The sequence below is a fragment of the Schistocerca cancellata genome, chromosome 2 (genome assembly GCF_023864275.1).
Source record: "Schistocerca cancellata isolate TAMUIC-IGC-003103 chromosome 2, iqSchCanc2.1, whole genome shotgun sequence".
NCBI lineage: Eukaryota > Metazoa > Arthropoda > Insecta > Orthoptera > Acrididae > Schistocerca > Schistocerca cancellata.
In genome coordinates this window covers 798,012,186-798,026,878 of record NC_064627.1, presented here as the reverse complement: position 1 = coordinate 798,026,878, position 14,693 = coordinate 798,012,186, and the positions used below count along the sequence as shown (strand labels likewise).

The 14,693-nt window shown below is 36.6% G+C and overlaps 1 protein-coding gene across 3 annotated transcripts in view; it reads right to left on the bottom strand.

Moving 5' to 3' along the window:
* Window positions 1–7,278: 7,278 nt before the first annotated feature.
* Window positions 7,279–14,693, bottom strand: part of LOC126162651 (klaroid protein-like) — a 167,839-nt gene continuing 160,424 nt past the window's right edge. For 2 of the 3 annotated variants that reach the window (XM_049919287.1, XM_049919288.1), the window contains one exon: window positions 7,279–11,106. In XM_049919287.1, the coding sequence (XP_049775244.1) occupies window positions 10,975–11,106 (132 nt within the window). In that variant the 3' untranslated portion in view covers window positions 7,279–10,974. The remainder of the gene's footprint in view (window positions 11,107–14,693) is intronic. The other variant, XR_007535094.1, reaches the window with a different exon arrangement.

Here is a 14,693-nt window from a genome sequence, read left to right as displayed (position 1 = left end):
TTGCCATTAACAGGTAATATTGTGGTTACATGGCCGACAATATGTGGAGTGTCAAATGCCGTCAACATCAATGCCCTTTTGCGATCATGCACTCAAGGGATTCCTTGCAACCCTTCATTGTTCCTCCTCCAATTTTAGACCCACAAGTTTCCTAAGTCTCCATGATAGATTCCCAGGTTTTAACACATATAACAGAACACTTTACGCCGTTCTGGTCATTGGTCGTAAGCGATGGATTGATTCCAGTTTCCAGTCATTGAGTATTTCATTACATTGGCAATGTTTACTCTCTACTCTGCATGTGCATTATTTTCCAAGTCCCATCATCATCATCATCGTCATCGTCATCTAAATCTACATGGTTACTCTGCAATTCACACTTAATTGCTTGGCAGAGGGTTCATCGAACCATTTTCATACTACTACTCTACCATCCCTCACTCGAATGGCGCGTGGGAAAAAGGAACACCTAAATATTTCCGTTCGAGCTCTGATTTCTCTTATTTTATTATGATGAGCATTTCTCCCTACTTAGGTGGGTGTCAACAAAATATTTATTTGAAAGAGAAAGTTGATGATGGAAATATCGTAAACAGATCTCGCCACAAAGAAAACTACTTTTGTTTCAGTGACTGCCACCCCAAATTGCATATCATATTAGTGACACACTCACTCCTATTGCGCGGGAACACGAAACGAGCTGCCCTTCTTTGCACTTTTTTAATGTCCTCCGTCAATCCTACCTGGTAAGGATCCCATACCGCGCAGCAATATTCCAGCAGAGGACGGACAACTGTAATGTAGGCTGTCTCTTTAATGGGTTTGCCGCATCTTCTCAATGTTCTGCCAACAAAGCGCAGTCTTTGTTTTGCCTTCCCCACAATATTATCTATGTGGTCTTTCCAATTTAAGTTGCTCGTAATTGTAATTCATAGGTATTTAGTCATTTAGTCTAATTGACAGCTGTTAGATTTGTGTGATTTATCGTATATCCTAAATTTATTGGATTTCCTTAAGTATGCACTTTTCTTTGTTTAGTGCCACTTGCCACTTTTTGCACCATATAGAAATTCTCTCTAGATCATTTTGTAATTGGAATTGATCGTCTGTTGATTTTACTAGTCGGTAAATTACTGCGTTATCTGCAAACAATATAAGGGGGTTTCTCAGATTATCACCTTGATTATTTATGTAATCAGGAACAGCAGAGGGCCTATGACACTACCTTGTGGAACACCAGATATCACTTCTGTTCTACTCGATGATTTACCGTCTATCACTACGAACTGTGACCTCTCTGAGAGGAAATCACAAATCCAGTCACACAACTGAGACGATACTCCACATGCATGCAATTTGATTAATGGTCACTTGTAAGGAACGGTATCAAAAGCCTTCTGGAAACCTAAGAACATGGAATCGATATGAGATCGCTTATCGACAGCACTCGTTACTTCATGGGAATAAAGGGCTAGCTGTGTTGCATAAGAACGATATTTTCTGAATCCATCTTGGTTATGTATCAATACGTCATTTTCTTCAAGGTGATTCATAATGTTCGAGTACAGTATATTCTCAAAAATCCTACTGCAAATTGAGGTCAGTGACATGGGTCTGTAATTCAATGGGTTATTCCTGTTTCCTTTCTTGAATATTAGTGTGACCTGTGCTGCTTTCCAGTCTTTAGGAACAGACCTTTCGTCAAGTGAGCAGTTGTATATGATTGCTAAGAAAGGCGCTATTGTGCCTGCATACTCTGAAAGGACCTGATTGGTATACAATCTGGACCAGAAGACTTTCATTTCTTAAGTGATTGGAGCTGTTTCACAACACCTGAGATATCTACTTTTATGTCACTCATGGTAACAGCTGCTCTGGTTTCAAATTCTGGAATATTTACTTCATCTTCATTCATGAAGGAATTATGGAAAACTATATTTAGTAACTCTGCTTTAGTGGTACCATCATTGGTAACATTTCCAGCACTATCACGCAGTGACAGTATTGACTGGTTTTTTTTTTTGCCACTGGTGTACTTTACATATGACCAGAATCTCTCTGGGTTTTCTACCATATTTTGAGACAATATTTTATTGCGGAAACTATTAAAAGCATCTTGCATTGATGTCCGCACTAAATTTTGAGCTTCCGTGAAACTTAGCCAGTCTTGGGGATTTTGCGTTCTTCTGAATTTGGCATGCTTTTTTCGTTGCTTCTGCAACAGTCTTCTAACGTGTTTTGTGTACCATGGTGGATCAGTCCGATCTCTTATTAACTTATACGGTATGAATCTATCTATTGCTGTCGATACTGTATCTCTGAATTTGAGCCATATCTGGTCTACACTTACATAATTAGTTTGGAAGGAATGGAGACTCTCTCTTAGGAAGGCATCAAGCGAATTTTTATCTGCTGTTTTAAACAGATATATTTTGCGTTTACTTTTAATGGTTTTGGTTGATATGGTTCTAAGCCTCGCTACAATGACCTTGTGTTCACTAATCCCTGTATCCATCACTACGCTCTGTTAGATCAGGATTATTTGTGGCTAAGGGGTCAAGTGTGTTTTCACAACTATTTACAATTCATGTGGGCTCATCAACTAATTGTTCAAAGTAATTCTCAGAGAAAGCATTTAATACAATTGTTTTCTGTCTACCAACAGCTTTGAACATGTATTTTCACCAACAAATTGAGGGTAGATTGCAGTCTCCACCAATTATAACTGTATGAGTGGGGTACTTATTTGTAATGAGATTCAAGTTTTCTTTGAAGCGTTCAGCTATTAAATCATCCGAGTCGGGGTTCGGTAGAAGGAGCCAATTATTATTTTGGTACGGCTGTTGAGTAAAACCTCTACCCATAATAACTCGCAGAAACCATCTTTTTCAGCTTCACTACAAGATAAACTACTACCAACAGACACCTACTTTTTTTAATCCATCCTTTCTGAACATGGTTTGCGCCTCTGTAAAAATTTCAGCAGAACTTATCTCTGGCTTTAGCCAGCTTTCTTTTCCTATAACAATTTCAGCTACAGTGCTTTCTATCAGTGCTTGATGCTCTAGTACTTTCCTAACACAGCTACAACAATTTACAACTACAATACCGACTGTTTCTTGGTCGATTCTTGTCATTTCTTTGCCCTGTACCCTTTGAGACTGGAGCCCTTTTTGACCTTTCCCAAAACTGTATAACCTAAAAAACTGCCCAGTCCACACCACACAGCCCCTGCTAACCGTGTAGCCTCCTCCTGTGTGCAGTGGACACCTGACCTATTTAACGGAACCTGAAACCCTACTACTCTATGGCGCAAGTCGAGAAATCTGCAGTCTACACGGTCACAGAACTGTCTGAGCCTCTGATTCAGGCCCTCCACTCGGCTCTGTACCAAAGGTCCACAATCGGTCCTGTCGACGATGCTGCAGATGGTGAGCTCTTGCTAGCAAGACTGGCAGTCTTCACCAACGGGGCAGATAGCCGCTGGAAATCCAAGACAATCTCTTCCAATCCATAGCGACAAACATCATTAGTGCCAACATGAGCCACCACCTGCAGTTGGCTGCACCCTGTACCCTTCATGGCATCAGCAAGGACCCTTTCCACATCCTCGATGACTCCCCCTGGTGCACATTTGCTTTCCTCCCATCCTTAGCTGCCGAAGTACTTTCAGCAGTGGGTAACACCTCAACCCTGTTACAGAGGCATAAGGGTACAGCCTTGTGGCCAGCACCAACTTTCGCCTTCCGCCCGGGGATTCGCAAACCCCTCCACAGTTCACCAATCACCATCAGGCAAGTGACGACCAACAGGGCTGTCCAAATCCGAGGGTGCAGTGGCATCAGAGATCCTAGGCAATGCTACAGGTTCGAGAGGCACCATAGCGCTCGCCTCGGGTGTCCCAATGTCACCGTGGGTACAAATCTCACATACTATAATACACCTGAAATTTATGAATTAAACTATGAAAGTACCCCAAAAAAAAAAAAAAAAAAAAAAAAAAAAAAAAAAAAAAAAAAAAAAAAAACACAAAGAATTTAAGAATTAAACTATGAAACAAGCAAGTGAGCTCAGAGTAAGACTTGCTGCTGCTTATCCAATGGCGGCAGGGAGATAACTGGCCATACAGTTCTAGTTTTTCACACCCTTTTAATGGTCCTGTTATAATTGTCACTATCCTTCCTACGAGAGCAAGGTCTTTCTTGATCATGTGCAACCAATGGGTTCAGGGTCTTCCTACGGGGTGTTTTCCTTCCTTCACATCTACACTGAATTAATTGCAGATATTTCTTTTCATTTTAATGAAATTTGGGGATTATCATCCTCTAGATGTTCAATTTGTTTACAGTTCAAAGTAATATTTCAATTGCAGTAATGTTTCTTCAACCTTTCTTGTTGCCAGTTCATTTAAAAGTTATATGGATTTCATGTATTCATTGTTGCTCCTTTTGTTCTTGCAATATTGTCTCCGAGTATAATTTTGATCTGTTGATTTCTATTTCTAATAGCACTTTTCACATCAACATTCCTAAATATCATTTAATCTTTTCTTATATTACTCTGCTGCCAATGTAACTTCTGTGCTCATAAAACATAGGCTTTCAATCTTCGGTCATTTTTGTTATATGAACGTTAGGCCATGGTACAACGCAAGTTTCTGTGCCTAACATTAAGTCTGAGTCTTTGTAGCCTCTCAATTTCTCCAGCATTAGGAGACCAAACATTAGGCACAAAAACATGCCTTTCACAAAGGTCTAACATCTAATTAGTAAAAACAACCAAGAATTTTTCTGTTGCTCTTTTAAAGAATTAAATTCTTCGTTTACAGGCTTCAATGCCTCATATATAATTCTACAAGATATCCTCGACACACTGTGTATGTTTAGGAAATATGTTTTGACTTTGAGAACCTTCAAATTTATTATTGGTCCTCAGTAAATCCAAGTCTGACCAATGTGCAGTGTCTTCTTCGTCTGATTCATTCGAATCAGTTGGCAACCGTAGCGTTCGCTGAATTCATCTTGGATGTATTTCACCATCTTCCAACAATTCTGCTTCACTCATTTTTTGGATATCCAATGTCTTCTTCCCAGTCAGCCAAGTTGTCTGGAATGTCAGACAAGACATCCGCGCATTCATTGTAAATAATTGTATCGTCTGTTGTCTGCCATGATGAAAGGGTAAAAGTACAAACAAAACAGCAACAGAATGCAAAAGATACTAAAGTGCTGTCACCTGCCATTGCATGATACCACGCTCATGACACCACTTTGGTGTTGCCAACCACTGAGCGAAATTATGCACAACACCATGTGGTGTCGCCACCTGTTGACCACTATTTCACACAACACCACTGTGGTGACACTGGAGGGCACAGTGTTAAAATATCCAGACTTCTTACAAGAACTGAAAACCTACAACCTTCCACATTTCCAATAACAGTGCCAGTTGCAATTGTCACACTGTTGCTACAAGGATGGAGCAGGAGCAAAAAATAGCAAAATTGTCCACAAACAATTAATGCTATACTAGTGACATTACTGCAGAGATTATATCACTAATTTTTGTAATATACATTATTACACTTAAATGATTCTTTGTCGTGTGTTTGACAGAGTGAGATCTGAAGAACTCAATGAGGGCAGGACAATGTGAAGCTAGCATGTTATCAGAAGCTTCACAGGGAACTATTGAGATTAAGCCTACGTGGGGAAATGTCACTCAACTTAAAAGAGTGCAGTAGTCAGTCTTCTGGAATCCAATTTTCATAATGCTTACAAGATCCCAATAATGTACACAGCCACTGCCAATTTTCACAAGCTGACTGCTGCATGCATGGTGACGCATGTTTTCCTGCCAGGACACACACGCACACACACACACACACACACACACACACACACACACACACACACACACACACAGATGAAATAATGATAATAAAAGAACGCACAGGAGTTTTTGTTTCTATGAGGACTTTCCTTCTGCAAATATTTCAAGCTTTACTTTCTGAAACAGTCTTAGATCGTTTATCTTCTGCCCTCTATAGGCTTTCAAATACTCATGTTTGTTGACAAGGAGTGGCAATTTTTCACCCGTAAATGGTGTGCTTCTCCAATTCAAGATGTTTCTTTACATTATCGTTCTTCTCCAACCCAATTCTAAAAATACAAAATCTGCAGCACATTGTTATCCTATCTGCAGCCCGGATTAGCATATTACAGAACCTTTTTACAAGCATTCACAACTATCCAACCCATACTTGTCAACACTACAGACAGAACAGAATGGAAAATAGCTCTATTTGCACTTTACAGGAAGACACTCAGCACAGTCAAAATAAGTGGACTGGTTTTATTTTCTGTTCACATGCTTACTAATGTGGCAGTTAGCCTCAGCCGTAAACAAATGAGAACTTAGAAATTTGAGGGAAGAGGAAACAATCCCCCATTCCCCCTCACTCCTGCAGGGCAGTAAGTCTACAACCATAGGGATTATTGATCCCATCTTGTGTACAGGAAGTCATACTCTAACCCCACGATAAATCTGGATTTAACTCGTCACTCATTTCAAAATAAGAAATGAAACAATGAAGCAACACCCAACCCAAAGCAGCATGGACAGAACATTTCTTAACTGCTGCTGTGCAACTGCTTGCCGAGGTCGGTAGAATCATAGACGGAAAAGTTCTTTAGCTAACGGACAAATGTACACATTTCTTTGTTCTAAGATTTTTGGTCCCAGAACTAACATCCCCATAGTTACATTATTGCAGAGACTGCTCTCTGCCCTCTCCTGTCTGTGCATAAGTTAGCAGTACACTGATTTGTTGTTGCATTTATGTGAAGTTGCATTCTATTTTGCAAATGCATTCTTGCACACATCCTCTACCCAAACTGGGCTTTGCCAGATGTGCAATACCCACAACCAATTTTTTTTTATATTTCTATGCTGAAAATAAACCTATGTCAAGCAATTTCTTATAAGATAATTCATCCGGAAACAATTAGCTATGAAATAACATTTACTAGGTAGATTTACACTGAGGTGTCATTCACATTTATATTCACACTTACTGCAAATGCAAATTTTTCAGGGCCCGAATCACACATAGAACTGACTTAACACCCAGAATTTTCTTGTCAGATTAAAAATTTAAAGAAATTAGTACAATCAAATATTATCAAAGCACACTGAATTCAGATGTCAAAATGTTTGATTAAATTTGCACTGTTTAGTGTGTGGCTTTACAAAAGGATATTTTAATAAAATTTGCAATTTGATTGGTGCAAAAGATAATTTATTTGAAATGACAAGTGTGGTACAGTAAATTGTTCAAAATAACAATACATGCATTATAATTTAATTCTACAAAAATAAACATGGTATTAAATACCAGTTTCACAAAAATAATGGAGCACCAATTAGCTGCTTATTGCCATAATTGTTACCAATTTGTATTCTCCACGAGCTACCATGAATTAACATTTACTTACCACTGAACACTGAAATTTACTTTCATTACTTATCACCCCAGAAATTACTCGAGCAGCATTCTAATAAGAACATAGTCAAGGAATCTCAAATTTTAGCCTTATCCACACACAGTAAACAAATTTTAATCAATAAGATAGAAGCATTTCCAAAAATAATCATTGCAAGACTATGATCTTTAAACAAATAGTTAATAACAGATTATGCTAATGAGAGGAGTTCTAGTCACTAAGAAATTTTAACATTTTAACACTTCAAATAACATCAGGTAGCAAAGCCAAAGAGAGAAGTAAATTTTAATATACTTAAGATGAGCCTGAATTTACCACCACTCACAACTACAAATTTAATTAAAAACCCAACAAAAATCTCAGCAACCCCAATGAGGCAGATATGTACTTAAATTTCTCAAGTGTATGGTCCTTTGTCTACCAAATACTTTAATGTCATTATGAAAAAAGTTATTAAAACTTAAGAAAACTTTTAAAATTGTGGTTGTTGAGTTCACGCACTTTACAAATAATATATTATCCATCAATTTGTTTGATAGAAGAAAATATGCCAATATTTATAAACGCACACATAAAAAGTGTACCAGCAACAGCAGGTAATTAATGCCCCAGTTCTCAGAGCAATACCAACTTTGTTGACAAAAAGATGACTATCAGCTAAAAGATCTACAGACTAGCAGTTATGCAATATTAAAATAATTTCTGGTTATAAAATAAGTATCGAACTTTTAGGAGGTTAAGAAATTTCTTATATTCTTTAACACATCTGAAAGAATAAAAAATTAAACTCTGATCCATAATGCAATCTGGTAGTTTCTACAAATCATAAAATAGTGCGATATATGTAGTACTGAACATTTATCGCATTGTATTCTCTCTCTCTCTCATTATATTTTGGCCTTTAACAAATGTTGTCAGTCATCTGTTCACAATGTTAAACTGCATTAGTTCAACACTTGTAACATTTGAAACACACAAAAAGTATCCACCTGAGAATTTTTAGGATACTAAATAAAGTACACGACAGTATGACCAAACTCTTTAGCAGTGAATTTTGGCACTTGTAATTGGAGAATACTTCTACAGAACATCTTAGAAGACAAAAATTTTGGGGCACATGCACAACAATTCTTACTCCGTGTGCTACAGTCCAGCAAAAGGTAACCACAAGTTTTCTGTTATTGTGGAACAGACAAAGCCAATAATCAGACTAAAACCCTCACCAAACAACGGAGAAACTCATAACACGGCAGTAATTTTAATTGTACTCTGATTTCAGTGCAGTTTCTGCACAATGATCATTACACTTTCACTTTGTAAGTTTCTAACTCTCTTTCAAAGACACATCTCCATTTTGCTCGTTTACAGGCAAGCACATCTTGTGCACGCATGTATAAGAAAGCACTTCAGTTTAAACAGATGACTGGCAATGTTTCCCCCAATGTAACCACACTCATTCATATATCACCAAATGTGTATTGACTACTAACTGCACAGGCTCAAAATAAAAGGACCTCCTTCATTTCCCTTTAATACTTCACATGAAAAAGGTAATAAGCAACTTGTAAACACAAAATGAATGACACTCTAACATCTAAATTTGTGATCATGACCATTTCTTTGTGCTTGTCTAGATTGGTGTGTTCGTCTACAATGCATGTAAAAATAAATTCATACTGAAAGCATGCTTAACTGAAATGTGACCCATCCTAAACACACACACACACACACACACACACACACACACACACACACACACACACACACACACACACACACACACAAACCTTTAAAGTACACACATTTAAAAAATAGTCATTGTGCATAATATTTTCTTATACTTTGTACTTTCATGTAAATGTTTAATGAATAATGTAATAAATATTGATACAATGGGATCTTTTGTGAGAACTTAAAATACGAACATCTTTATAAAGACTATCATTTACAAAATTACCATTTAGATTTAATACAAAAAGTTACCTAAGGCACAGGAAGGTTGGTTCATTCTTCACTCACTACAGACTGGTAATTCTACACTGCACTACTACTTTTATAAGCTGCAATTCCCATCCAAGAAGGTTCTGGACTACTTCGGCTTACACTTTCCAATTAAATAATAATAATTTGACTAACATTTAACCTCAGACTTCATTACAAAGATCATACAATACATTATTAAAAAATTTGATTATAGCTCTCTAGTATATAATAATCATACTTTCAAACTATAGTCAATATTTGAACACTTTATTCACTGCACCTGGAGCTTTCCAAGCAAAAATTGATATGAAGGTAAAAATGTCAAACATATGACGGTTGTAAATTAGTATTTATATCTGAAGAATGTGATTCATCAATAGCCAAGGTTGGTTTACATTGGTCAGTATAGGCATTATATCTTGCAATGGGACGGAAAAATATCAGAAGTCATTGTTATTTATTCATGATCAATATCTATTACTCTGACAGATTTTCCCCCAATCTAATAGGCCCTATAAAATTATAATACATAAATGTCTTGCAATGGAGATCATTTAGTGTGAAGAAATGCCCTCTGCAAACACCTTGTTCCTGCACTGTTCTAAAACCTTAACATGAAGGAACATTCCTGATCTATCAAGTGAAAACACATGCAGCTTAGACCAATAACTTAAAAGTTTACTAGAGCTTCTACAACAACTAAACTATAAAGAACAAGTTAAGGGTTTGTGACAATTATTTTTATAGCTTAATTGAAAAACATAAAATCTTGCACCCACAAAAAGAAATATCTTGACACTTATTTTCATTATTACTGAACCTCCTGAAGAATAGATAAAAATTTTTGCTGCAATAAAGGCACTGAAACACATTTTAATTCATATATCTAAAAGGTCCAGTTAGATATTTAAGTATCCTTCAAGCACAAATAGTATGACTCTCATGAAACTCACAGCCATATTAAAGCTTCACATACAACAATGAACTTAAGTTAGCACATATGTATATACATCCAATGGATACTGGCAATGGCAGTCTTCCACATAAACTACACAAAAAGTTACCAGTAAAAACAGATCAGAATCAAAATACTGCTTCTGTAAGACACAAAATTAACAAAACATATAATTTGTTGTCTCATGCACACAAAGTGACATCAGTTAATAACAGGAACAGAAGGCACCCTCTCCACATTTTATTGCAGTTGTTCTTAAAGCCAAGCTACTGAAAATATGGTTACAATTTTAAATATTTGCAATACAGCCATCATTACAATCATAGGAAACAAATGCAAAACTTGGAAACAATAATAAAATATAAATAGCCAAATATTTTCCTCTGCTGCTGAACACATTAACAAAAATAAATAAAAATTAACATCTAAAACATCACATGTATGAAACAATCATCACATATAATGTACAGGTACATTTACACCATTTGGTGTGAAGAACAATGTTTTGCAATGAAGTTTGAGGCATCAATGTTATCTTCTCACGTCTTTTTCTGATACTCTAATTCCATGAACTCTAAACCTATAAAGGCATGTATACTCCATATTTCCATGATTTGTTTGTATTTGAAGCTCTACTATATTGAAAGGTGGCAAGTCAGGTCGCTGAAAAAGAAAGATTCTCAATGATTAACAGTTCTGGACACTGGAATTACAAAATGTGTTTTGTTTACTAGTACATGGGAGTTTTGATCCACATAAAAACTCTTCAAATGAGGGAGAAGTTATTAGATATAACAATGTAAAATTTATCCACAAACACAGAAACTAATAGTAGTTGCTGAAGATCAATTTAAGAGGGAGGCAGGAGTGTATCATACTCTATTAATCTGATGGAAAGTGTTTGTTGGTAAGGTGTGCCAGAACATTAGGATCTGGGGGATGGAACTTCCCCAATTTATTTTTCAGTGTAATGAATATTCTGAAAATATAGCAGTAGGATGACTTATTTAACAAGTTTTGATATGAGTTTACATAACAGATCTTTATTTGCAATTAGGTGGTTTGAAAATGGATGCTGCACAAGGGTGCCACCCTTCCATCAAATTTCATTGGCAACACAAAAATTATACAGCTATGGTCAATGATCACAATCATCACAACAAATGACACCATTGATCTGGAATAAGCAATATGGTGTACAATGTCCAATACAAAGAAATTACGTTTTTCTTCTAAAAATCAGTGTCAACCTCTAGTAAGTACCTTACACCTTAAATCCACCCATAATCAATATACACTGTCCAACTTTAGAATCTTATTGATATGTAATGCTGTAAAATTTTCTAGTTTTAACACACAGAAATAAGGTGAGTAAAAATAGTGAGCAATACAAAATTGAAAATGCACAATTTATACTGAAATTACTAGAAGATGCACAACAGAAAACCTATTCCGTTAACAGACGACAGCAATGAGATCACTCTATACTCGAGGTGTCAAATAGTTTGTACAGAGCATAGACTAAATTGAGAAACCTGAACATCATTTCTGCTCCACCTTTCTTTATTGCTTTCAGTTTTCATTTTTCACTTACATATTTTTCTTCCAATTAACTGGAAAGATATGTGCTAGGCAGAACAAAACAATCCTGGCTGCAGCTCGATGGAATCGGATAAATAAATAGATGACGCAAGAGCCGATAAAAATGAATTAAAAATAATGTTAATGCATGAGACAGTGTACTTTTTACGAAAAAAAGAAAATAAAATTACATCAGGACTGGATGATTTTCATGTGTTCCCTTGCTATTGCTAACAACAGACCAATGACGAAAAAGCCTTACCAGAAGGGACTCAGGTGATTTTTAGTGTGCTGAATCCTAATACCACAATGAAGCTACATCACACTATTTTACCAGACTGAAAAATGCTCCTATTGTCGCACAAAAAAGGCAATTATGTTCTGGGCAGAATTAGTGATGTAAAAGAAGGGAATGAACTATTTGACATAGATGTCAGCTTCAGACACATTTGAATCAAAACATCTTGACACATTTGCACTTCTTACTTGTTAGTGTTAGTACCCATGTCACATAATATTATGCATCACATCAGGTAAAGTAACATATCATGTCATGTTGTGCAACATAATGTGCCTTTAAGTTCATGGCGCAGGCATCCCCACTCTGGGATACTTCCTCACCCTTTGGTATTTCGTTTTGTAGAAGCATGCCATTCTCTAGAGGCACGTATATTTGTATATGGCAATATTATGAAAATTATAGACTGTTACTCACCATACAAAGGAGAAGTCGAGTCTTAGACAACTAGAATGAAAGGGCTACTAAACACGTAAGCTTCTAGCCAGAAAGCGTTCTGCTGAAACACGCACGCAAAACCACTATCTCTCCGGCTGCCAATGCTATCTATATTTACTCTTACACCCTTCGTCATACACTTAACATGGGGTGGGTTGAAGAGCTCACCGTACTGGGGATATACTATTAAGTCAAAAACAAATTCAAATACTTGCAGACATTTTGATTTAAATGTCTTTGAATCTGCCACAAAAGTAAGAAAGCTGGTTTCCTTCTTTTTCAATTCTAACTCTGTCCAGGAGACATCACCTTTTCCTGTGCTACAATATGAGCATGTTTCAATCTGGTTCACAACTTTTTCTCAACCATAATTTTGAAATTAGACTGCCATAGCTTGGCAACCAACATGGATTTTAGTTGACTATGGTGATGACTGATACAGTATAGGTTTCTTTATTGTCATTTAAACCATGCTGCTTATATTGTGGCAACAGACAGTATTTTCCCAAAACAAGATGACCATTACTTACACATATTTGTCTACCTTCTTAAAAAAACCTGAACAGGTTTGCAGAAGTCTAAAACATGAAGTGGTGTGCATTAAAGCTCACTAAGAAATGTGTTTTTGCACACAAAATTCAAATGAAGCATGATTTTTTAAGGCAAGCTATCAATTTTATCATAAGAAGTAATTTTTTTATTTATCTGAATTAAGTCATTTTCACACATTCAATCACATCCGAACAAATTTTACATGCTGTATTAAAACTCCGTTTTAAACCATAAAATCTTGTCAGCAGATAAAGATAACTGGACAAAAAAATTTGTTTTGACTTTAACCTTCATGAAAAGTCTGAAGCAATTCGTACAAATTTAAACTATAGAAGTGGGGCACTTCAAACCACTCCCCCCCCCCCCCCCCCCTCCCAGAATACAGTGTGATTTTGCATGTAAAATCCAAACAAAGCACTTTTTTTTTCAAACAGTTAAAAATTCTCAGACAAAGATCTGTTAACACTGGTGGAGCAAATTTGAAGCATCAGCCTAACTCCAGTCTGGAGTTATTTATCGGTGAATGTTTCTGCACGTAAAATCCGAGTGGTAAACATACAAATACAAGTCATTAACTGAGCACTCATTTCAGCTCATTTAAAATATTCATTAAAGGAAATCAATTTTCCTGGGTAACAGCTCCGGTTTGACATTCAAAATTTGTTTAATAGACTGTAACATAGCTACAGTTATCCACATGTTCGAATTGCTATAAAAATGCCTGCTGATTAGGGCTAAACCAAAAACTTTTTACCCCTTGCTCCTAACTCAAATATGAACCAAGCACCAAGACACCCCCTGAATAATGATTCTGCATGTGGCCTTTTCAGACATTTGTTGCAGCACTTCCACACTGTACCAAGACAAAAGTCACTCAACATTTAAAATAATGCAGTTTTAGTGATTTTAATGATAAACTATATCACTTAACAATAATACCAAATTGATATCTGGGTGTCTGTGGTGCAATTGGTTGTGATGTACAATTAAAAGAAAGCACTGTGAAGGAATTATAAAAAAGCAGAACGCAAAGGAATTATCTGAATGGGATGGAAACTGGTAAATGTGATGTACATGTGCAGGCAAACAGATTAGAATTTCAGACAAAGAGAGAGAGAGAGAGAGAGAGAGAGAGAGAGAGAGAGAGAGCGCGCATCACAAACTAAGCAAGTGAATAACACGATGGGCTACCTGTGGCCCTTACACAAGAAGTTTTTCAGCTTGTTATTGACTGGCATAGTTGTTGGATATCCCCTAGAGGACATCATGCCCAATTCTGTGTAACTAGTGCATTAACTGAGGTGGTTGGTGGGTTCTGTTTATAATGCTCCAACCCTTCTCAACTGGGGCGAGATACATGACCTTGCAGGCCAAGGTATAG